Raw genomic sequence first — 27,093 nt, 5'->3', positions numbered from 1 at the left:
GCAACATAGTCAAAACCCATCTCTACAAACAAACAACAACAATGAAAAAATGAGCCAGGTGTGGTGGTGCATGCCAGTAGTCTTAGCTACTCCAGAGGCTGAGTTTGGAGGATTGCTTGAGCCCAGGAGGTCAAGTTTACAGTGAACTGTGATTGTGCCACTGTACTTCAGCCTGGGCAACAAAACAAAACAAACAAACAAAAAATGACAAAATCCTCAACAAAATACTATCAACCTGAGTCCAGCAATGCATTAATATAATTATACGGCCGGGCACAGTGGCTCACGCCTGTAATCCCAGCACTTTGGGAGGCCAAGGCTGGTGGATCACCTGAGGTCAGGAGTTTGAGACCAGCCTTGCCAATATGGTGAAACCCCGTCTCTACTAAAAATACAAAAATTAGCTGGGTGTGATGGCGGGCGCCTGTAATCCTAGCTACTTGGGAGGCTGAAGCACAAGAATCACTTGAACCTGGGAGGCAGAGGTTGCAGTGAGCCAAGATCGCTCCACTGCACTCCAACCTGGGCGACAGTGAGACTTTGTCTCAAACAAACAAACAAACAAACAAAAACTATATACATACACACACACACACACACACACACACACACACACACACACACACATCATGATCAGTGAGATTTATCCTAGAATGCAAGAGTGGTTTAGCATACAAAAATTAGTTAACATGTGACACAAGCCCACACCTTTAGTAAAACTAGATTGTAAGGGAACTTTATTAAACACAATAAAGGATATTTATGAGAAACCCTTAGTTTATATTATACCTGATGGTGAAGACTGAAAGTTTTTATCTTAAGAACAGGAGCAAAACAAGGATGCCCACTCTTTCCACTTCTCTTCAACATTAGAACCCTTGCATATTGCTGGTGTGAATATAAAATAGTTTAGATACCGAGAAACAGTTTGTCCGCTCCTCAAAAAGTGAAACCTAGAATTACCTATCACTCAGCAATTTGACTGCAAGATATATCCCCAAAAGGATTCAAAACATGTTCAAACAAAAACTCATATACAAATGTGTATAACATCTATATTCACAATAGCCAAAAGGTGGACACAATCCCCAAATCCATCAATGGATTAATAGATAACCAAATGTGTTGTATATACACAATGGAATATTATTCCACCATTAAAAGAAATAAAATTCTTCTACATACTGCAACATGGAGAAATCTTGAAACTATTATGCTAAGTTTAAAAAGTCACGAAAGGTCACTTATATGATTCCATTTCTATAAAATATTCATGAAAGTTCATCCACAAAGACAGCAGATTAGTCATTGCTATGGAATAGTGGGTTGAAGAAAGGGGAGAGACTGCTTAATAAGTAGCATATGTTCTTTTGGAGTGATGAAAATATATTGGAATGAGATGGGATGATAGTTGTATGATGTTGTGAATGTATTAAATGCCACTAAAGTTTCCACTTTCAAATGTTTAATATGTTATGGGACTTTGGCTCAATTAAAAAAATAGAAAAATTAGCATAGAATTTTACTGGTCCAAGAATTAACCGAACTTTAGAAGATAATACACAAAATGATCTAATTATGTATAATAATTTACTATATCATGTAAATGGTATTAAAAGCCAGCAGGGAAAGTACTATTTAATAGTTGATGCTGGGACAATTATTTTTCAATTTTTTTAAAAGAAAAATCAGAAAAAATATACTTTTCAACAAAAATATTCTGAAATAAATATGAAAACTAAAGGAAGAAAATATAAAGGATATTTCTCTGACCTTGGAATTGACAGACTTACCTAGATAAGTTGTGGAACAATGACAAGAAAAATAATTTGTAGCCATTAGAAATATGAAATGGTAGTAAAATACACTGAAAATAATTTCAAGTAACTAAAGCAGAATGTATAATTGTGACTCTAATTTTATAAGAATTAAAATATCATTAGACTATTCTATTTGATCTCTGAAGAATAAATATGGATTACATTATTTTTTATGATTTTTGGTATGTATACAGTTTTCTTAATTTAGAATACTTCTTTAATAAAAAATAATGTAATGAAAATTTCAAAAAGAAATTCTCTGCTTTGTTGTTGATACCAATTTTCTTGTAACTTTGATCAGAGAAAAAACACTTTTAAAAAATGTATAATGAAGGCTAGTTTAGGATTCTAGAATCACACCAGAGAAAGATGGAGAAATAGTTTATTATTCAACATACAGAATTTTAGCTAGAAAGGAAATAACATTTTAATTTATAGTCACCTCTCAAGACACTACAGTTTAGTGTTGTCCAGTAGAACTTTCTATGATAATCAGTGTTCTATATTTGTACTTTCCAACAGTATAGCTACTAGGAAGGAAACAACATTTTAATTTAGATATTTTTCTAAAAGTTTATTATCTGAAATGATATTTTTACTCATTGTAATTTACATTGATTTCCCAGGCACTACTGAACTGAAATTACAGAAATCATTCATCCAAATTATTCTCACAGAATACCCTTTGTCTTATAGAAACACTTTCTAGGAATGACCAATTTCTTTAAAAAAATGTAGTTTTAATATCTTCTCAAGACATTTTGGGTCATTTGTAACTAATTTTAAGTTTTTATTAATTTACTGCTAAGTGTAAATCCCATTACCTATTAGAATTTTGCTATATTAGTCTCCTATCTAGTAAGATTATCTTGTATAGTAAGTTTCACCACAAATATTTAAAATTCAATGGAAGAGCATAACCTAAAATTTGTTTTACTAACTTTAAGTACTTCTTTACTGCTTGCTTCTTTCCCATTATATAGGAGCAGAACTTCTTCCACAAAAGACCTGAAAGAAGATTGGAGTGTAACTACACCAGTGAAAGAGGTCAAACCAGGAGAAAATAGAGGTAAAGTTGTTCCTCCTACTTGAATAACTGTATATATTTAAAAGTTCATTGACTTCATTTAATATATTTCTGATTGTCACAATAATGTTTAAGAATTTTATAATTATTATGAATGTTTAATAGACAAAATAGTCCTCTATATCATTTGATTAAGCATTCATTCAACAAATATTTATTAGTGAATATTATACACCAAGTACTGGTTTAGGTGATGAGTGTATAATGATGGCTATCCACTTCTCAAGAAGCTATTTGTAGTTTAGTGTTGCCCAATAGAACTTTCTGTGATAATCAGTATTCCATGTGTATATTGTCCAGTAGAATAGCTACTAGCCACGTACAGCTGTTGAACCTTTGAAATGTGGCTAGTGAGACTGAGGAACTTAATTTTTAAGTTTAATGTGAATTAAGTTGCATATAAATGTAAATGGTTGCATATGGATGATGACTACCATATTGAAAATTGCAGTTCTAGTATATATTTAAGTTGTGATAAATATTCTTATCACAATTTATAAAATATATATTTTATATACTGGTATAAAATTTGTGTTAGCACTACTTCAGTGTATTTAAATATATTATTGAGATTTTATGTAGTACCTCCTCTTCCCCTACCACAAAAAATTGCTAAATCCTTGAGTGAAAACTAAGTAATAAACTCAGGACTTTTTAAAAGCAAGAATATTTTGTTTTTCAAAGCTTTCATTCATAGCAAAGCTTTGTTTCTACTGTTTTATTTTTCGTTATTTGTGCCTATAGTGAAAATGAGGACCTTAATCATTACTTATCAAGTTTTCACATAACAAATGCTGAGAAAAAATAGATATATTAACAATCACAACTACAATTCCATTAGCTACAATTATGTTTATTATCAGTATGTACATTTGAGGTCTAAAACATACAGCAATAGCAGGATGAGGAAGATTTGTTGTAATCAAGGCCTTATGCTAAAACATTGCAGGTAGTTGCTTAGAACAGTAATATGAAACTGCAAAACTGAGATGGCACTCAAGAAAAAAAATGAGATGTTAAATACAATGAATTTGAGGCATCCCAAGTTACCTATACAGCATTTGTTTTGGAATTTATTATTGAAATAGTATAAAAGACAGCTCCTAGAAACATAATGAACACCTTTGCTAAAACACATATATATTCAATCAGAAGTATTTTAATTATAAGTGGTATTAATTTATTCATATATTCCAGACTGAAATCTTGTTATTGTAATTGATATGAATCACAAATTGGCTGGAGAACAAGTGTTGAGTGAATATGTTTTCATTTAAAAAAGACAATTAATTTTAAAGTATCCAAGATGTGGTAGAATTTGACAAAAGAAAACAATAGATTCAAAGATGCCAAATAAAGGACCAGTGTAGAGAAAATCATATTTATGCATTAAAAATAGGGAAACCGGTTTTATAAGAATGCTTCTGAGGCAGCATGCTGGATTTCTTTGACAAGTCCAATGGGTTAAAAAATAGTGATTGTATGACTGCTGAGCTTGCGCTTATCACCGTTATTTAATACTCCCATCTAGCAGAAAATCATTGTCTTTATTGTCCAAAAGCAACATAAAAAAGAAATGTATTCATTTTCTTTCTTCTTGGTGCAGTTTAGCTATTTTTCCTCTAGCCTCAGTTCTTTCGGGGCCTTATCTCTTAACACTTTGTATTTATGTGTTTATATAACATTTTGGCAAAAGTCAGTGTTTATAGGCATCAGTCCTACAAGGATAGGACTCATATCTGTCTTCTTTACCTTACTTATCTCCAGCAAAGACCGTGTGCTTGTTCCCGGAACATAATGGGCTCTACACATTTATTTCATAAATTGTCAAATGAGTACCCATGGTAATAATTTTGTTAACATTAAGCCGCATCATTCCAGAACTGTGAACCAGGAATCACAAATATCTCTCATTAAAGGAGTTAATTGAGGATTAATTTAGTATTACAACTAAATAAATAGAGTTTCAAAATTCCAATGAATTCCTGGCAAAGCTAAGTAGAGAAGTTCTTATTGGATGAGATTGAAGAATATGTCTTGTTTCTAGGAACCATTATGATTATTCAGTATTTACCTGATATAATCATTATGATATGTTTTTCTTATAGAATAGGAGGACACACAAGCATGATTTTAAAATAAACCTCTATAGTACAGCTTATAAATAGCGCATGTGTTTTTTCCTTCAGATAAAATGGTATTATTCCTGAAAATATTGGTTGAGATTTAGCTATTGTAATTATTTTATAAAATGTTTATTAAAAATAGGTCTTCAAAGTTTATAATTAATCTTATATTTGTATTATAATAAAACTTTTTTAAAAGGTAATTCATTTTTATAACATTCTCTTATTAAATATATAGAAAAAAATAATAATACAACTAAGACCCATGTTCCCATCATCCAGCTTATTGACTGATTTATTAACAAATGTGAATATTTATTTCTGTTTAAGATGAAAAGTGTCCAGAGTTAAAGCAGGAAATGGAAACGTTGCTCTCAGAGGCCATTCATCTCATTAAAAGTCTAGAAACTGACCGGGCAGACGCTGAAGAAGCTTTAAAACAACAGAGATCAAGAAAGAATATGATTAACATGAAAATTGACTCTTGGTCAGTCTGGAAACTTCAAGAACTCCCATTGGCTGTGCAGAAAGGTAATAATAGGGATTTTCATATTACTTCTTACTCTGTTGGGGGCACAGATAATTAATTACAGGTCTGTATATTTTAAAAAAATTGTCTTAGTGCCGTGGCTCATGCCTGTAATCCCACGCTTTGGGAGGCTGGGGACGCAGATCACTTGAGCCCAGGAGTTCGAGACCAGCCTAAGAAACGTGGTGAAAACCTGTCTCTACAAAAAATACAAAAATTAGCCAGGCGTGGTGGTGCTCGCCTGTAGTCTCAACTACTTGGGAGGCTGAGGTGGGAGGACTGATTGAGCCCAGGAGATTGAGGCTGCAGTGAGCCTCAGGTGATAGAGTGAGATCCTGTCTCAAAAAATAAATAAATATCACCTGTTTAGAGTGACCATATTATTTTGCATATAAACCAGCACTTTTGAAAGACGTTATCGAAGATAATGCTGGGTTCACAGATGCAAACTGTGAGACTGCACTGGACAAACCTGGACCTGATGTCCTTTGGGTCTGTTAGAAATCCAGTGGCATTTATGGTACCCACAGAGCATGCAAACATTTGGCATATATCCCATAATGACTACAGTATTTGAATTTCTAGAACTTTAGGAATTTAAAGTGATTGCCAGTTGGTGTCATTAGCCACATTTTTAGGTCTAGGAAAATTGAAAGAGTTTTAAGTGATATTTTAGGCACTAAATGCATATGCTTTTGAGAATTTAATAGTAAATTTGCCTTGGGAACTTCTAGCAGGTATCAAAACCTAAAATGTTTCTAAGAGTCATGCAGGTAACAAGTGTTTTACCTTTAATGAAAGGTAAAAAAGGAAATTCTTTTAGCTCACAGAGTGAGGGACCTATGGTGAAGGATTAAAGAATCTAAAGGTATTGGATTTTGTTTGCTTGTTTGTTCTACAAACCCGGTACCTATGAAAACATGCCTGACTTCCTGATTCTGCCTGAAGCTGAAAGATTTTTACTCTCTCATAGGATAAAAATTTTAATTCAGGATGCACATGTTTTGTAAGAGCTTTTTTATTAATATTAGGGTGCCCATATATCATCTATCATTTAAACCAAGAAATCTTTGAGAGAAAAAAGGGACATTATTAGTTATTACCCAGACCAACAGCCATTAATTCAAATTATAGGTCATAGTGTACTCATATTTAGACTTTTGTTATAATTTTATGTCTTCTAAAGCTGTAGTTACCAAAGTAGGGTGTATGAATTCCAGAGAGTTGCAAGAAAAGATTAGAACTTTTATATATATTTGTAAATTTTATCATTTTTGAAATTTTCTTTTTGAATAGAATTTGTACTGTGTATGCTCCACTAATATAGTAGATTTATATAATTTATAAATATATGTGTGTGTGTGTGTGTGTGTGTGTGTGTGTGTGTGTGCTTTAGAGGCAATGAGGCTACCATAGGGTCAGAAAAGACACCCTGGGAAATTCTGGATCCCAGTAGATTCTTGATAGACTCTGTTCGCAACAACAGGAGTCATGCACAATTTTCCTAATTGTTTGGGAGGTTCTTGCCTGTTAGTAGTAGTAGAAAAAATATGGAGGGAAGGTTTTATTTAATTGTTTGCTGATAAATTTACATATAATTTCATATACCCTTTGTAATAGTGCTTAGGTATTGTAGTTTTAGGAGTTCTAGAAATTGAGATACATATGTGCACATTATAGGTACTTAATAAATACGTTTTGAACTATGGAATAAATATTTGTTATGGGTGACAACTTATTGTTGGGTTACCTTTTAATCAATACAAGATCTACTTAGAAAACAGATTTATGTTCGTCTGCTTTATTTTACGTAAGTAGCCACTATATGCAATGAAATTTAAATTCATTATTGTTATGTATTTTTTAAAGTTAATAGTTTTCTCTTTGAAACATATTCCTTTCAGGTAATGTGTTCTCGGGAATCTTCTGCCTTTATATTATTTATGTAGAATATAATCTCTAAATCTTATGAATTTGTTTACAAAGTATAGAGTCATATTTTTATAGTCTTTAGATTCTCAAAAGTATATAGCATGTAAGACAGGAAAAAATTTTAATCTCCTTAACAAACAATGTTAAGTATTATATTTGTTATAAATTTAGATACTTTTCAAAAATAAAATTAAGGAAACTCACTTCTTTCTAGATATTTTCTGGTCAGTCTTCCAGATTTATCTTTCCCCTCAACTCCCCAATCCCACTTAGATTTTTTGTTTTGTGGGCCAGGAGGCTGATTCATAGTGGACTGCATCAAAGATTTTGTTTGCATTCTGTCTTCCTGTTGGGCTCAACCAATGGGAATCTGTGGCAAGAGACCATGGGGAGATAATGGAGATGGGTGAGGCAGGGGAATTTATAGCACTGACTGCCCCACTCTCCATCTGGTCACTTTAAGCTGACTGCATGCCTCTCCTGAAAATGACAGCCCTTGCCATCCAACGTGTAGCCAATTAACTAGCAAATGCTTTTTGTTTTTCCTATCAAAAAAGATAACTAGAAATAAGCTTACCATCATGAATTTGGTAGTATATGATCCTACAAATTAAAAGTTGGATATGCATAGCAGTTTTCCCTTGCAAAATAAAAGAGTACCTATATTATATTATACCCAAACATTATCTGAAGACACAAGTAAACTTGTGACTCAGGCTCCTCGGGTATTCCCATTGTACCTGCTTCTATATATTACCTGTCTTTCCCATAATCTACACTATGGCTCCATGGGTATTTTCCTATAATGATCTGATGAAAGAGGAAAAAAAAATCACAGCTCTGGTTTCTGAATGAATTTGAATAGTATGTAGACATAATTTGGAGAATTATTGAATTCCAGTCACATGATGGGAAGGGTGAAAGCTTATCACCCCAGGGGGTGAGACAGAAAGGGTGTAATCAGAAAGGACAGATTACAAAGATAATTATGTGCCATATATATGCTCACCAGAATGCCACTGCTATGGAAGAAGGTCTCAGTAATTAATGGAATGTTAAATCTTCCATTTTGTTTTGAATTGTTTTGTCTTTGTTAATTATTCAGTTATTCAGTTATTACTACAATTGTGCTTTGTAACAACCACCTTGGAACTCAGTGGCTTACAACGATAAGCATTTTCTTATTTGCTGATGGCTCTGTGAGTTGGCTAGGGAAGCTCTTCTTCAGGCCGCAGATCCAATTGCGCTGGCTCAAGGCTGTATGTTGGGTTCAGGTCAGCTTCATGTCTCTCTCGTCCTCTTTGGCTAGCACCTTCCCAGGAGTATGGTTTTCATGTGGCAAATGGCAAGAATACAAAAGGGTGAATAGAAACGTAGGATGCTGCTCAAAGTGTCAGCTTGGAACTGGCATACCTTCACTTCTCACATCCATTTGGAGATACAATTCCAGTTGAGATTGGGTGGGGACACAGCCCAAATAAGTATCACATCCAAAACAAGAATCTATATGATAAGAAATTATCTCTATCCCAAGGGAGAGGGTAGTGAACAACATATCTGTCATATCTTGTTTCTTATATATATCATATCTTGTTTCTTATAACTATTCCTGATATTCTATGGTTTCAACATATTTCATAGTAATCTCATCTTCAATTGTTAATTATTTATTCTATAGAAGTCCAATAAGCCTTGATTACTTGAAACATATCATATTGTTTCTTATATATATCATATCTTATTTCTTATAACTATTCCTGATATTCTATGGTTTCAACATATTTCATAGTAATCTCATCTTCAATTGTTAATTATTTATTCTGTAGAAGTCCAATAAGACTTGATTACTTGAAACATATCATATTGTTTCTTATATATATCATATCTTATTTCTTATAACTATTCCTGATATTCTATGGTTTCAACATATTTCATAGTAATCTCATCTTCAATTGTTAATTATTTATTCTGTAGAAGTCCAATAAGCCTTGATTACTTTTTGCCTCTACTAGAATCCTAGGAGTTTCACTGGTTCTAGATCAGTTATCTTACTCATTTCTTAGCTGAATTTTGATCTCTAAACCTTCTTAAGTTTCAAGTTAGAGTTTTTTATTTCCTTGAAGTCATTATTTTTCTACCCAGGGTCATTTACTGAGTTTTTTTTAATCCATGCCAAACTGTTTAAGCCCAAAGTTGTCAGTAAATTTTTAATAGGTAAATCAATTTGTTTCCTAGTTTTAGGTCTGTATCAGTTTGTTTTCATACTGCTGATAAAGACATACCTGAGACTGGGAAGAAAAAGAGGTTGAATTGGACTTCACAGTTCTACATGGCCAGGGAGAACTCAGAAAATCACAGCAGGAGGCTAAAGGCACTTCTTACATGGTGGTGGCAAGAGAAAAATGAGGAAGAAGTAAAAGTGGAAAAACCCCTGATAAACCCATCAGATCTCATGAGACTTATTCACTAACATGAGAATAACATGAGAAAGACTGGACCATGTGATTAAATCACCTCCCCTTGGGTCCCTCCCACAACATGTCAGAATTCTGGGAGTTACAATTCAAGTTGAGACTTGAATGGAGACACAGCCAAACTATATCATTCTACTGGCCCCTCCAAATTTCATGCCCTCATATTTCAAAACCAATCATGCCTTCCCAACTGTCCCCCAAGTCTTAACTCATTTCAGCATTAACCCAAAAGTCCATAGTTCAAAGTCTCATCTGAGACAAGGCAAGTCCCTTCTGCCTATGAGCTTGTAAAATCAAAAGCAAGCTAGTTACTTCCTAGGTACAATGGAGGTATGGGTATTGGGTAAATACAGTTGTTCCAAATGTGAGAGATTGGCCAAAACAAAAGGGTTACAGGGCCCATGCAAGTCCAAAATCCAATGGGGTAGCCAAATTTTAAGGCTCCAAAATGATCTCCTTTGACTCCAGGTCACGCTGATGTAAGAGGTAGGTTCCCACAGTCTTAGGCAGCTCCACCCCTGTGGCTTTGCAGGGTACAGCCTCCCTCATGACTGCTTTCATGGGCTAGTGTTGAGTGTCTGTGGCTTTTCTAGGCACATGTGCAAGCTGTGGGTGGATCTACCATTCTGGACTCTGGAGGATGGTGGCCCTCTTCTCACAGCTCCACTGGGCAGTGCCCCAGTAGGGACTCTGTTGGGGGCTCCAACTCCACATTTCCCTTCCTCAGCACCCTAGCAGAGATTCTTTATGAGGGCCCCACCCTTACAGCAAACTTTTGCCTGGACGTCCAGGCATTTCCATACATCTGAAATTTAGGCGGAGGTTCTCAAACCTCATTTCTTGACTTCTGTGCACTCACAGGCTCAACACCATGTGGAAGCTGCCAAGGCTTGGGGCTTCCACCCTCTGAAGCCACAACCCGAGCTCTATGTTGGCCTCTTTCAGCCATAGCTGGAGTGGCTGTGACATAGGGCACCAACTCCCTAGGCTGCACACAGCATGGGGACCCTGGGCCTGGCCCACAGAACCACTTTTTCTTCCTGGGCCTCCAGGCTTGTGATGGGAGGGTCTGCCATGAAGGTGTCTGACATGGCTGGAGACATTTTCCCCATGGTCTTGGGGATTAACATTAGGCTTCTTACTACTTATGCAAATTTCTGCAGCCAGCTTGAATTTATCCTCAAAAAATGGGTTTTTCTTTTCTATTGAATCATCAGGCTGCAAATTTTCTGAACTTTTATGCTGTTTCCCTTTTAAAATGGAATGCTTTTAAAAGCACCCAAGTCACCTCTTGAATGCTTCACTGCTTAGAGTTTCTTCCACCAGATATCCTACATCATCTCTCTCAAGTTCAAAGTTCCATATATCTCTGGGGCAGGGGCAAAATGCCACCAGTCTCTTTGCTAAAACATAACAAGAGTCACCTTTGCTCAAGTTCCCAACAAGTTTCTTATCTCTGTCTGAGACCACCTCATCCTGGACCTTATTGTTAATATCACTATCAGCATTTTTGTCAAAGCCATTCAGCAAGTCTCTAGGGGGTTCCAAACTTTCCCACATTTTCCTATCTTCTTCTGAGCCCTCCAAACTGTTCCAACCTCTGCCTGTTACCAAGTTCCAAAGTCACTTCCACATTTTGGGGTATCTTTTCAGCACACCCCACTCCTGGTACCAATTTACTGTATTAGTTCATTTTCACACTGCTGATAAAGACATACCCGAGACTAGGAAGAAAGAGAGGTTTAATGGAGTTACAGTCCCATATGGCTGGGGAGGCCTCAGAATTATGACCAGTGGTGAAAGGCACTTCTTACTTGGCAGTGGCAAGAGAAAAATGAGGAAGAAGCAATAACAGAAACCCCTGATAGACCCATCAGATCTCATGAAACTTATTCATTATCACAAGAATAGCATGGGAAAGACACCCCCCGCCACCGCCGATTCAGTTACCTCCCCCTGGGTCCCTTCCACAACATGTGGGAATTCTGGGAGATACAATTCAAGTTGAGATTTGGGTGGGGACACAGCCAAAACATATCAAGGTCTCTCTTCCATTTTCTGTTGCTGCTTGAGTCATTTTCAGTAATTTATATCTTCTGAAGAATTTGTCCATTTTATTGTAGTTATCTAGTTTGCTGGCCTAAATGTTTTCATGAAATTCTCTTATAATTAATTTCTGTAATAGTAGTAGTGATGGTATCTTTTTCATTCCTAACTTTGGTAATTTGTGCCTTGTGTCTTTATTTCGTGGTCATTCAAGCAAAAGATTTGTCAATTTTGTTTATCTTTTTAAAAAGTCCACTTTTGCTTCCTTTATTGATTACTATGTTTCAGCTTTTATACCATTGAATTTTTTCCTCTGATTTCCCATATCTTATTTGCTTTGGGAATAATTTAAACCTCTATATTTCTCTTTTTATAAATTAGATGCTTTGATTATTTACTTGATGCCATTTTTATTTTCTAGAATTATCTGTTAAAAGCTGTAAATTTTCTTCTCAGAATATCATTAGTTGCATTTTATAAATGCTCATATGCCATGAGTTCATTATTATTTACTTCAAAATACCTTTTCAAATATCCCTGTGATTTCTTATGGAATCTATTTATTTAGAAGTTGCTGGTTAATTTGCATTTATTTTGAAATTTTCATAAAAACTTCTGTTATGGCTAATTTAATTATATTGTACTAGGAAATTTTATTTATTTATTTATTTTATTAGGTTTTTGGGGAACAGGTGGTGTTGGGTTACATGAATAAGTTCTTTAGTGGTGATTTCTGAGATTTTGGTGCACTTATCACCCGAGTGATAAGTGTACACTTATCACCCGAGTGATAAGTGTACACTTATCACCCGAGTGATAAGTGTACACTTATCACCGTACATTGTGTACACAATGTGTAGTCTTTTACCCCTTGCAACCCCCAAAACTTGCTCCAAGTCCCCAAAGTCCAACAAATCATTCTTATGCCTTTGAGTCCTCATATCTTAGCCCCCACTTATGAGTGAGAACATACGATATTTGGTTTTCTATTCCTGGGTTACTTCACTTAGAATAATAGTCAGCAATTCCACTCAGGTTGCTGTGAATGCCATTATTTTATTCCTTTGTATGGCTGAGTAGTATTCCATGGTATATGTACCACTTTCTTTATTCACTAAGTGATTAATGGGCATTTGGGCTGGTTCAATATTTTTGCATTGCAAATTTTGTTGCTATAAACATGCATTTGCAAGTATCTTTTTCATATACTTCTTTTCCTCTGGGTAGATACCTAGTAATGGGATTGCTGGATCAAATGAGAGATCTACTTTTAGTTCTTTAAGCAATCTCCACACTGTTTTCCCTAGTAGCTGAATTAGTTTACATTCTCACCAGCAGTGTAAAAGTGTTTCCTTTTCACTGCATCCATGCCAACATCTATAATGTTTTTTATTTTTTTATTATGGACATACTTGCAGGAGTTAGGTGGTATCACATTGTGGTTTTGATTTGCATTTCCCTGATAATTAGTGATGTTGAACATTTTTCCATATGTTTGTTGGCCATTTGCATATCTTCTTTTGAGAATTATCTACTCATATCCTTAGCCCATTTTTTGATGGGATTATTTGATTGTTTCTGGCTGATTTGAGTTCTTTGTAGATTTTGGATTAGTCCTTTTTTCAATGTATAGTTCATGAAAATTTTCTCCCACTCTGTGGGTTGTCTGTTACCTCTGATTATTTCTTTTGCTGAGCAGAAGCTTTTTTAGTTTAATTAAGTCCCATCTATTCATCTTTGTTTTTGTTGCGTTTGCTTTTGGGTTCCTGGTCATGAAGTCTTTGCCTAAGGCATTGTCTACAAGAGTTTTTCTAGTGTTATCTTCTAGAATCTTTATGATTTCAAGTATTAGATCTAAGTCTTTGATCCATTTTGAGTTGATTTTTGTATAAGGCAAGAGATGAGGATCTAGTTTCATTCTTCTACATGTGGCTTGCCAATTATCCTAGCACCATTTGTTGAATAGGGTGTCCTTTCCTCACTTTATGTTGTTTTGTTTGCTTTGTTGAAGATCAGTTGGCTGTATTTGGCTTATTTCTGGGTTCTCTATTCTGTTCCATTGGTCTACGTGCCCATTTTTATACCAATACCATGTTGTGTTGAAATTGTGCTGAACAGAGAAAAGTTGAAAGCATTCTTCCTGAGAACTGGAGCAAGACAAGGATGCCCACTTTCACCACTTTTATTCAACATAGTACTGGAAGTCCTAGCCAGAGCAATCAGACAAGAGAAAGAAATAAAGGGTATCCAAATGGGTAAAGAGGAAGTCAAACTGCTGCTGTTTGCTGATGACATGAGCGTATACATAGAAAACCTTAAAAGACTCATCCAAAAAGCTCCTAGAACTGGTAAATTAATTCAGCAGAGTTTCAGGATAATAATTTTGTGTACAAAAATTAATGTACACAAATCAATAGCTCTGGTCTACACCAACAGCATCCAAACTGAGAAATTAGGAACTCAACTCCTTTCACGATAGCTGCAAAAAAAAAAAAAAAAAAAAAAAAAGCTTAGGAATATACCTAAGGATGTGAAAGACCTCTGCAAGGAAAACTACATAACACTGCTGAAAGAAATCTTAGACTACACAAACAAATGGAAACACCTCCCATGCTCATGGATGGATAGAATCAACATTGTGAAAATGACCATATGGCCAAAAGCAACATACAAATTCAGTGCAATTCCTATCAAAATGCTACCACCATTCTTCACAGAACTAGAAAAAAGCAATCCTAAAATTCATGTGGAACCAAAAAAAAGAGTCTGCATAGCCAAAGCAAGACTAAGCAAAAAGAACAAATCTGGAGGCATCATATTACCCAACTTCAAACTATACTATAAGGCCGTAGAAACATTTTTTTAATGTTTAATTTGTATTTAAATTATTTATAGTTTATAAATTTCCTAAAATTTTATCTGTCTGGGAGAATGTTCTGTTTAGTTCAAATTAATATATACTCTGCTGTTGTTGGGTAGACTATCTATAAATATCAGGTCAATTTGATTGATAGTGCTGTTCAAGTGTTTTATCTCCTTAAGAATTTTCTGCCCAGCACTTTGGGAGGCCGAGGCGGGCGGATCACGAGGTCAGGAGATCGAGACCATCCTAGCTAACACGGTGAAACCCCGTTTCTACTAAAAATAGAAAAAATTAGCCGGGCGTGGTGGCGGGCGCCTGTAGTCCCAGCTACTCGGGAGGCTGAGGCAGGAGAATGGCGTGAACCCAGGAGGCGGAGCTTGCAGTGAGCTGAGATCGGGCCACTGCACTCCAGCCTGGGCGAAAGAGCAAGACTCTGTCTCGAAAAAAAAAAAAAAAAAAAAAGAATTTTCTGTCTAGTTATTCATTGAGTTTTGAGAATAGGGTGTTCATTTTACCTATTAATTCAGAAAATAAACCAGTAATATCAAAGTTATAATTTCAATTGTCAGATTTGCTCATGTAGTTTAGTTCTTCAAATCATTTAAAATACGCTGACAAGTTGTCAAGAACATAAGAAATGTAGCATGGCCAAAATTTAAGTTTGGAATGGAAATTTCTGGAAATAAATAGACATCAGTGTTAGATTTAGCCCTGGGGGAATCCTTGAAACCCTGATGTCCTTGAGTTGCCATTTTGATATATGTGTAGGGTACAGGATACTGGAAATAAAGCTTAAGTCTCACCCAGAGTGACAAGTCTAATTAGAGATCAGGACGTAAAAATGAGAATCCAAAGGTCTACTAATCCTCGGCCTAAGAGTGAACCGTGAATAAACCTGTGGCTCAGATTGAGCAGCCAAGAAACTTGTTTCTTTCTCTTATACAATGGAAGAAAACAATGCTTCCTGAACATTTGTAATGTACTAATCTCAAATAGATTTTTGATCCCCCACTGCCTGCTCTCTGTGTGCTTAAAAACTGTTAAGTGGAGAATGTCATTTAAATGTTCTGTACGTTAGTAGTAAAGTCAGGCAACTGACAGGATCAAAGGCAAATTTGCTCTACAAGACTAAAATTTCAACCCAGGCACGAAAAATTTATCTCAGATAATGTTCCAAGAAAAGAAGTAGCTCAATATTAAATATCATAAAACACATGAAGATACAGGTTCAATGGGTATGAATCAGTAGAAGCAGACCACATAATTTTACTCAAAATGTGTCAGATATAGGATTATATCTGAGATTATAAAATAAGTGTTTGATACATTTCAAGAAATGAAAAGGTTTAAAAATAAAAGCAAGGACAAGAAACTTTTTTAAAGAAAGCAAAATATACAAATGAAAAACTATGAGAAATGAAAAATATATTACATAAAATTAATTTAATAATTGGTTAAATTGTTTATTAGACTCAGAGAGAAGTAATAGTTAACTGTAAAACTTGAAGAACTTGCATGGAATGCATCACAGCAAGACAAGGAGAGAAAAATATAAATAAAATATTTAAAACATGGCATATAGAATGAGAGGGCATCATGAATATTTAATAGAAGATCCTCATGGAAGTAATAATGGCAATATTTAACGACATAATGTCTGACTCTTTAGAACAAAAATCTAACTGTCTAATTGGTGAGGGTAAAAAACATAAAAAAAGATATTATCAAACATTGCATATATCAGAAAATAAAAAACATTTAGAAGTATTTCATTTAAAAAATCATTAAAAGTATCATTACATGTATGGGAAAAATCCAAGTCATTAAAGAGAAATCAGTAGCTTTTGTTATATCAAAAAGAGGGACTTAATTAATTATCAAAGTGTATGAGTTTAGAAGTTAGGGAAAAAAGCAAAATAAATACAAAGAAAAAAGGAGAAACCCAACAACAAAATGGTAAAATAATAAAAATACGTAATGCAGAAGAGATGCAAAGCTGAAGTTGGCTCAGTAGAAAGAGCATAATGTAAAACCAATGGCAAAATTAACAAAAAACACAGTGAGAATGTATAACTGATTCAGATTAGGAATGAAAATACATAGGGATATAGCAATGATTAATAGTGATGACGACATTAAGAACAAATTTCTTTGAATATTGTTGAAACTTTGACAAACTAAATAAATTTACAGAGAAAAATAGCTTGCTGAATAGATAATCAAAATATTCATATAGTCATTAAAGGAATGATTTTGACCCAGTAACTAAAAATCCTTCCTCACAAAATAAATAAATATATACATAGGGCCGTGGGGCTTAATATGCAATTTCAAACTTCCACAACATCTTAGAGAAAAGAAATCAAAAGAAACTACAGCTTATATAAGAAGCTATCATAAATTATAAATCAAAATTAAATGATCACAGCACAACTATAGAAAAATACAGGCCAAAATTACAAGTATAAATGCAGAAAATCCCAAGTAAAAACATCAGCAAATTCCATCAAGAAATTTATTTTAAAAAGATAAAAAAGAAAATAAACTAGCCCATCTAATTTTATTCCAAGAATGCAAGATTCAGTTAATGCCAGAAACTTAAAATAATGAGAAAATCTTTCAATGGTTTTTTTCTAAAATTGTCCTTCTCTGTTCATTGGGATTTAATTAAATTTATACATTAATATAAGGAAATTCCTGTGCTTAAAATTTCAAATATTTTTATACAGAAAAAATAATTTTATTCATTTATTCAAATTCACTTTTGTGTTGTTTGATAGCATGCTGTCACTTTCCCCTTACAGACCTTACCCAGTTCATGTTAGGTTTATTAATAGATTTATGTAGTTTATTTTATGTTTTAGTTTTGCTATTGTGAGATATTCTGTTTTCAACATATTTATATATAGGTAAGCATTTTTTATGTTACTTTTACATGAACTATCTTATTTGTAATAATTTTCATTTCACTATTTCATGTGTTTTTCTATAAGAAAATAATATTCACTTTTGCCTTTTTCGTTCTGATATTTGTAAGTCTTATTTCATCATTTTCCTTCTAGGTGGTTTTGGAAGGCCTCTACTCTTGCAGTTCTCACTTTGAAGCAGTTACATAGAGTACTTTATAGAACGGTCAGAATATACATTGACCATACAACATAAACAGGATTTGTACTAAAATAACTATTATCTTATGAAACATATATTTTAATCCTTTTGATGATGAATTAAGAAAGTAATATATCTTATAGTACCTTTTATTTTAGAGGTAGTAAGATTTGGCCGGGTGCGGTGGCTCATGCCTGTAATCCCAGGACTTTGGGACGCCGAGGCAGGTGGACCACCTGAGGTCGCGAGTTTGAGACCAGCCCGACCAACATGGAGAAACCCCATCTCTACTAAAAATACAAAATTAGCCAGACATGGTGGCACATGCCTGTAATCCCAACTGCTTGGGAGGCAGAGGCAGAATTGCTTGAACCTGGGAGGCGGAGGTTGCAGTAAGCCAAGATCGTGCCATTGCACTCCAACCTGGGCAACAAGAGCGAAACTCCATCTCGGAAAAAAAAAAAAAAAAAAAAAAAAAAAAGTAGTACGATTCACAAATAAGGAATTTCTGAAATTAAAATGTTTTATATTTATGTATTATCAAATATTTCCTCCAATCAGATTTTCTTTTGTTCTTATCCTTCTATATCTAGAACATGAGGCCTCTTTGAGTGATGTTATAGAATTACAATGGCATCTTGAAGATAAAGCTAATCAACTACAACATTTTGAAAAACAGAAGACAGAGTTAGAAGAAGCAAATGCAAAGATTCAAGCAGACATAGACTACATGAATGAACATGGCCCTCTACTGGACTCTAAGCAGAATCAGGAACTTCAAGATCTGAAGAACCATTATAAAAAAAAAATGGAGGTAAATAAACGAATGCATGAGCATTTCATAAATTATTACTTAGTTATGCAAAAACTTTTCAACCATAAGAAATTAACACAGCTTTAAAGGTTTTTTTTTTCTTGAAATTGACCTGCTCTTTATCTCTACACATTACCAACTGTTGGTATTCATTTTAACTATGTCTTCTTTTCTTACCATTATATTTAAGATTATTAAGCATATTTAGTCAAACTTCTAGTAAAATTTTGGTCATTTAAAATAGCCAGGTAAGGCCGGGTGTGGTGGCTCATGCTTGTAATACCAGCACTTCGGGTGGTAAGCTGAGGTGGGTGCATCGCTTAAGCCCAGGAGCTAGAGATGAGCCAGAGTAACGTGGTGAAACCCCATGTCTACTAAACATACAAAAATTAGCCAGATGTGGTGGCTTGTGCCTGTAGTATCCTCTACTTGGGAGGCTGAGGTGGGAGGCTTGCTTGACCCTTTGAGGTTGAGGCTGATGTGTGAGGATTGCTTGACCGCTGGAGGTTGAGGTTGCAGTGATCCATGACTGTGCCACTGCAATCCAGCCTGGATGACAGAGTGAGACCCTGTCTCAAAGCAAAGCAAAACAAAACAAGAACTTCAGAAAAATAAAATTGTGGGTTTTTTTTTAAAGCCATAATCATACTGAGCAAAAATAGAAGTAAAATATATTAATTTCATTGTTTATGAAAATATATAAATGAAATAAAAGTATTTTTAAAGGTTAATTAGGTATTTAACTCTCCTATTGTGGAATATGAAAATAATTTATTGATAATTGTCACAAAATGAACAAATTTAAATTTGTATTATATTTATTTTTGAACATTTTAAAGTAAATAAAACAAGTTGTTAAATGTCTCCTGTGTTCCCCTCAACAGTTCCATTTTCGTTCCTCCTTTACCAAAGACAATCTTTATAATGAATTTCATGTGTTTATAAGCCAAATTTGTGTAATTATATATATGCTTGTGTGTTAATAAACAATACATAGTATTTTTAATCACACAAACAGTACCATACATTGTGCAATATTCTGCAGCCTATTTTTTAATCTGACAATTTTTTAGTTTAATCAAGCTACTGTTGATATATATAGCTCTAGTTCATTCATTTTACTTACAATGTTCCATCAAATAGATATTTCACAATGTAATTACTTACCATTTCATCTTCTGTTGGCCATCTGAGTTGTTTCCAATATCTGGCAACAAAACTGCTTATTTGACTGTAAACAATAATCACACATGAATACCTTCCTCTGTATCTGCATGTGAATTTTTCCTAGTGGGGTTATATACCTAGTTGGGTAGTTACTGGATTGTGGGTTATACACATTTACTATTTTATTAGATAACATCAAGTTATTTTTCAGAGTGCCTATAACAATTTCTATTACTGAAGTAGTGGCAATACTGAAGTCTCATTTCTCCACTGTGGACAAGAATGCAAGTACTGTCCTCCTTTTTTAGTAATAGACCCCTATATAGTTGGGTGACAATGTGTCAGGTTGGAAGATATTTCTCAATTTCCCTTTTCTCATTGTATTTCTAATGAGATGTAGGTAGGAGTTATTGGCTGCAATTTCTAGGAAATCTCTTTGAAATAGACTGCCTCACATAGGTAGTCTATTTGGCCATTTGCCTTAGCTATCATACCTAGGTTGCTGGAAGTTTAGAAAATGCCAAATAAGCTATTTACTAAACTTCCAGCAACCTTGATATGATAGCTGCAGCTCTAACTTCCATTTTACAGCATGAAGCAACCTTGGGGATGGAAGCCACAACTCAGGATGGCTGAAGAGCAAAAGGATAGTCAGATATATTTCTGTGAGAGGAAAGTTAACTGCAACCTTGTTTAAGCAACTTATTTGGTTTATTTCTATAACTTACAGCAAAACTCAATCCTAACTGGTATAACTCACAATTTAGTTAACATTTTTATTGTCATTCTTTAAAATTTTGTCTATATGTGTTTTAATTGGTATCCCTTTGTTTTACTGTGTTTTTCGCTGATAGTGAACTTGGGTACATTATAAGCAGGGCAAGTGGAGTTGTTGGGCAGCTGGAAGATCAGGCTTGTGAATGGGAAGAAAGAATTCCTGCTAGCAGACCAAAAAAAAAAAAAAAAGCAATGTTTGTGTAAAGCTTATCAGGGCCAAAATGACAGTTAATTTAATTGTCAACTTATGGGGCCATGATGCCCAGATATTTGCTCAAACATTATTCCAGATGTTTTCAATAAATGTACATTTTTTGGATGAGATTCACGTTTGAATTGGTAGATTTAGAGTAAAACATATTATTCTTCATATTGTGGGTAGGCCTTGTGCAATCAACTGAAGGTCTTAACAGAACAAAAACTGACCTCCTCTGAGCAAGAAGGAATCCTGTAAGCACACTACTTTTGGACTGGGACAGCAACTTTTCCCTGGGTCTTTAGCCTGCCAACCTACCCTGCAGATTTTGGACTTGTACCTCCAAAATAGTGTGAGCCTTTTCCTTAAAATCAGTCTCTCTCTCTCCCCCATCTTCCTCGCTCCTATTGATTGTTTCTCTAGAGAAGCCTGACTAATATGGTCACCATTAATGCAATGACTGCCCTTCTTTTATTTCATCATTATTGTGCTACTCCATTACATCTTAAATTCCTAGATCAGTGCTTCTGCTTACCTTCCTTTAAGTCAGCTGGTGACCTTCTAACTATTCCAGGGGTCAAAATGAGAGTTTAGACCTCTTGGCTTCTGTAGCGTGAGCCATAAAGTCTGTGAAACCATCCACTGTGGGTGTACAATGCAAGGGAAAGTAATTCCCCAAGAAAAAATAATTCCCCATCATGAAACTGAGATGCTATTAAGAAAGGCTATAAATGTCATGCAGCCAAAATATGAAAACTCTCTAATATAAAGTAGAAGAAAAGTGATATCTTAGTAAAAGTAAACACATTTTTCTTTGATAAAATGAGCATAACTGACAATACTCAAAAATGAAAAGCAGAATTATGAGCACTGAGAGGCCCAAATACTTCCTCAGAGAGAAATAAAAATACATACATTGAGATCGTAAAAATTCTTGCCAACAAATTAGATAACCTAGATAAAATGGAATCAAGAAGAAATAGGAAATCTGAGCAGGTGTATAACAAGTAAAGAGATTGAATAAGTAATTAACCACCTCCCCACTCCACCAAAAAAAAAAAAAAAAAAGCCCAGGACCAAGTGGATTCACTAGTGAATTATACCAAACACACACACACACACACACACACACTCTCTAATAATTCTCCAACTCTCAAACTCTTCCAAAAGGAAAAGAGGAAGAGGAAGGAACACTTCCTAACTCATCTATGTCAGCATTACCTAGTTACTAAAGCCTGATAAATATATCACAAGGAAGTAAATTATAGACCAGTATACCTTATGAATATAGACGCAAAAATCCTCAACAAAATCCTAGCAACCCAAATCTAGCAGCATATTAAAAAGATTATACATCATGAACAAATGGCATTTATCCCAGGAATACATATGTGATACAATATATGAAAATAAATCAGTTTAATGTACCACATGAATAAAATAAAGCAAACACACACACACACACGATTGTCTCAGTTGAAGAACAAACAATGGACAAAGTCCAAAATTCTTACATGATAAAAACCCTCAACAAACTAGAAAAAGAAGAAAACTTGCTCACTATGAATAAGGACATTTTTGTAAAACCCACAGGTAATACTGAAAATAATGGTGAAAGACTTAAACCTTTTCCTCTAGGATCATAAATAAGAGAAGGACACCCAGTTTTACTACTTCTATTTGACATTGTACAGAAAGTGCAAGCCAGAGTGGTTAGGCAAGTAAAAGAAATAAAAGGCACACAAATTAGAAATTAAAAAGTCAAATTTTCTTTATTATCAGAGGACATGATCTAACATATAGAAAATACCAAAGAATTCACAAAACAGTCTCTTAGTGCTAAAAATCACATTTAGCAAACTTGCAGAATTCAGCTCAACACACAAAGCTCAGTTGTATTTTTATACATTAGTGGTGAACAATCCAAAAAAAATTAAGAAAACAATTCCATATACGGGTCATCAAAAATAATAAAATACTAATAATTTTAAGAAGATGAAAGATTTATATAGCAAAAACTATAATATTTTGCTGAAATAAATTGAATAAGAATTGAATAAATTGAAAGACATCCTGTATTCATGAATTGGAAGACTCAATATTGTTAAAGTGTCAATAGCACCTAAAAATATCTATGAAATCAATGCAATCCAGAACAAAAGCTCAATGATCGTTTGCAGAAATGGAAAAGCCTACCCTAATATTTACATGGAATTGCAAGGAACCCCAGATAGCAAAAATAATCTTGTTAAAGAAGACCCCAATGGAGAAGTCACATTTTCCAATTTCAAAACTTACTACAAAGCTGTAGTAAGCAAAATATATTTGCCTAAGTATAAAGAAATAGATAAATAAAGTAGAACTGAAATTTCAGAAATAAACATATACATCTACGGCTAATTGATTTTTAACAAGGTGCAAGAACAATCATTTATTGAAAGAAAGTGTAGCCTCTTCAACAAATGATGCTGGGACATTGACTATCCATATATATTCAAAAGAATAAAAGTGGACCCCTACCTCACACCATATAAACATTAACTCAAAATGAATCAAAGACATAAATATAAGAGCTTAAACTATACAACTCTTAAAAGAAAACCTATGGATAGCCAGGTGCAGTGGTTCACGCCTGTAATCGCAGCACTTTGGGAGGCTGAGGTGGGCGGATCACGAGGTCAAGAGATCGAGACCATCCTGGCCAACATGTTGAAACCCCATTTCTACTAAAAATACAAAAATTAGTTGGGTGTGGTGGCACGGGCCTGTAGTCCCAGCTACCCAGAAGGTGGAGGCAGGAGAATCGCTTGAACCTGGGAGGTGGAGGTTGCAGTGAGCTGAGATGGCACCACTGCACTCCAGCCTGGTAACAGAGCAAGACTCTGTCTCAAAAAAAAAAAAAAAAAAAACTAGGGATAAATCTTTATGACCTTGGAGTTGGAAATGGATTCTTAGATATGACACTGATAGAAAAATTGGACGTAGTCAAAATTAAAAGCATTCTTGCATCAAAGGACACTATCAAGAAAGTAAAAAGACAACCTATAGAATGAAAGAAAACATTGCAAATTATATATATCTCAAACGGATATAGTTCCCAGAATATATGAAGAACTCTTCTAATTTGACAACTGAAAGACAAACAACTAAATTTAAAATAAACAGAGAACTTGCCATGAACAGATATACATATATCTGTTATATATCTGTTCATAGTAATGAACAGATAGACATATCTTCAGAAAGACATACAAATGGGCAGCAAACACATGAAAAGATGTATGTTCAACATCATTAGTCTTTAAAAAATGCAAATCAAAACCACAATAAGATACCAGTCATACCCATTAGGATAGGATTAAAAATAAAATGGAAAGTAACAAGGATGCCCTAGAGACACTGGAACCATTGTAATTTGCTGGTGGGAATGCAAAAATAGTGCAGCCGCTATGGAAAACATTTTGGTTATTTCTAAAATAGCTAAACACAGAATTACCATATTCTTCAGCAATTGTACTCCCAGGTATATATCTAAAAGAAACAAAAGCTGAGACTAAAAAAAAAAAAAGAAAAGCAAAAACTTGTACATAAATATTCATTAGTAGCACTATTCACAATAACCAAAAGAAACAGCCCAATGTTTGTTTACTGAGATAAACAAAATGCAATATATCAATGGAATGAAATATTATTAAGCCATAAGAAGAAATGAGGTACTGATACATGCTACAACATGAATATAACGTCAAAGCATTATGCTAAGAAGGTAGACACAAAAGGTCACATATTGCGTAATTCATTTATATAAAAGATGCAGTATAGGTAAATCCATAGACACAGAAGGATTAATGACTGCCTAGGGCTAGGGGAAATGTAATATCGAGTGTTGTTTGTCATGTTTTGTTTGTAATAAAGTTTTAAAACTCTTTAAAATTATTATTTTTTTATTATGCAATCTTGACGCAGTTTTAAGGCCCTGGCTAGAGGCCTGCTGAAGTTACCCAGTTGCTTACAAAATTCAAAACCCCTAGCCAGTGTGCTTGGGCTTTAGTAAATGCTGCTGCATTACAACATGTCAAAGGACTGATACTTTGGGCTAATTGAGTTTTCACAAAGGGAGTCTGCTATACCTCTTTAAGTGCACACCCCAATACCTGGGAGGTAGACTTGATGTCTTCGAATGAGAGAGAAGGCTGCCTTCAAGTTAGGCCAGAGGGCTGCTCAATCCCCTTTTTCTGTAACCACCGAGAAGGTATGCAATATAAGTTAGCAGACAAAGATGGTGACTAGAAGCCCAAAACACGAGAAAAAGAAAAAAAACCCAAAACCAACAAGATACAGAGTGGAAGTAAAGAGTTGCCCCCTTTAGAGTAAACAACTCTGGGAATCCCTTGCCTCATAGATAGCCAAAATATAAATTAAGGTCCCACATGTCTCTAGATATGCTAAGGCCATAAAACAAGGCTTCCAAGGACACTCAGCCCCTCCAGAGTTCCAGGCATGATGGAGTAGCCAAGGCACATATTTTACCTCTTACAGTACACAGTGTGTTGTGTTGTCTTACCCAGTTTTGAGGCTGTGGCTAAAGACTGGCCCTCCCTTTCTTGAGCAGCTGATTAAACCCACATATCCAACCCCTTCCTGGGCCCTCACATTCCACATCACTATGTACCCATCCTATTCTCAACAGAGACAGGCCCTAGACAAGTAGGGACACCCCCTGTACTTCAGCGTCTGCTGAAATGATTAAAATTAGCCACTCCACAGAGATCTCCTGAAATTTAGCTACCCACACCCACTGGTTGCCACCCATAAGCTGTCCCCTATGGCTCCAGCTTGCTGCTAACCTGTCCCCAGCTGAAACCCCTAACACAGCCCTACCTGGTAGCCATCTCTCCTTTGGAGCTGTAAGTAACAGAATTCTGCCTTTCATCTAGCCCAGTTTCACTGCGTTGTGTCTTCCCACTAGGAGAATCTTTTAAAATAGGAAGGGGAGACTAGGGAGTAACCATTTAATGAGTTCAGGGTTTCCCTTTGGGATGATGAAAATGTTTTGGAACTAGAAAAGGGTGATGTTGGCACAACATTGTGAATGCACCGAATGCCACTGAATTGTACACTTTTAACTTGTCTCATTCTATACTATATAAGTTGTACTTCAACAAATAAACTTAAGAAAATTTAGAAGGATAAATTTCAAAAGATGCATTGTAAGATCACCACCCCATAAAACTAGAAAAAATAATTATACTCTCAAAAATACCTTAACCACAAGAAAAATCTTGTATGTAGATATTATTCCAGTATCAAAGGGAAACTCAAAAATAAAATATCAAATTATTGCACTTAATAATAAACCCTAAAGCTGGTGATACTGCAGTTGCGTATGATCTAACCTGTAAAAGATGAATAATTTCAATATTGTTTTAAATATTTAGTCCAAAGAAGAGGAGGGAAATTTTTAAATTAAATGAAGGTGACATATTTCAATACCAAAACTTTATGGAAATTCTATAAAAATAATATTACATATATAAGTTACCAATAAATACATATTTGAAAAATTACTTAAATTATTTGCCAAAGAATTCTTCAATGTAAGAGAAGAAAAATATATCACTCCAAAGAAATGTATTATAGCAATGTGCCAATGGTTTAACAGCAGAAAATCTAGGTATATAATTTATTGTATTAACATGATTAAAAAACAGAATTTTATCAAATGATGCTTAAAATGTATTCATTATTCAAAAACTGGCAATTATAATAATTAAAATTTGAAAAACACCTTAATTTAAATAAAGAACTATTTCACACAAGCATCCATATTAATCATTAAAATGCTAAAACTGTAATAATAGGAACAAATCAGGTAAACCTGACATCCCTATTATAATTTAACATCATTTTGGGGAATTTTGCTATGTAATAGGACAATAAAATGAAATAAAAGATATACATTTAAAAATTGTGAAATAAAATTATTTTAATATTATTATAATTAAAACACCAAATAGAAGACTGTTGTTTTCAAAATAAGTTTGTGTTCCCAGAACTAAACCATCCAATACAGCATACTTTTACTAGCACAAATAAAGTTTTTTTCCATACTTTCAATAAATAGTTAAAAATATAAACAGAAAATTCCTTTACT

The 27,093-nt window shown here is 34.4% G+C and overlaps 1 protein-coding gene across 9 annotated transcripts in view; it reads left to right on the top strand.

Annotated features, from left to right (window-relative positions):
* Positions 1-27,093, top strand: part of CCDC178 (coiled-coil domain containing 178) — a 503,110-nt gene that overhangs the window by 85,519 nt on the left and 390,498 nt on the right. For all 9 annotated transcript variants that reach the window (XM_001160604.7, XM_024351001.3, XM_063795580.1 and 6 more), the window contains 3 exons: positions 2,804-2,889; positions 5,364-5,564; positions 18,579-18,799. In XM_001160604.7, coding sequence (XP_001160604.4) covers positions 2,804-2,889; positions 5,364-5,564; positions 18,579-18,799 — 508 coding nt within the window. The remainder of the gene's footprint in view (positions 1-2,803; positions 2,890-5,363; positions 5,565-18,578; positions 18,800-27,093) is intronic.

The sequence above is a fragment of the Pan troglodytes genome, chromosome 17, assembly GCF_028858775.2.
Source record: "Pan troglodytes isolate AG18354 chromosome 17, NHGRI_mPanTro3-v2.0_pri, whole genome shotgun sequence".
Lineage (NCBI taxonomy): Eukaryota > Metazoa > Chordata > Mammalia > Primates > Hominidae > Pan > Pan troglodytes.
This window is presented reverse-complemented; position numbering and strand designations above follow the sequence as displayed.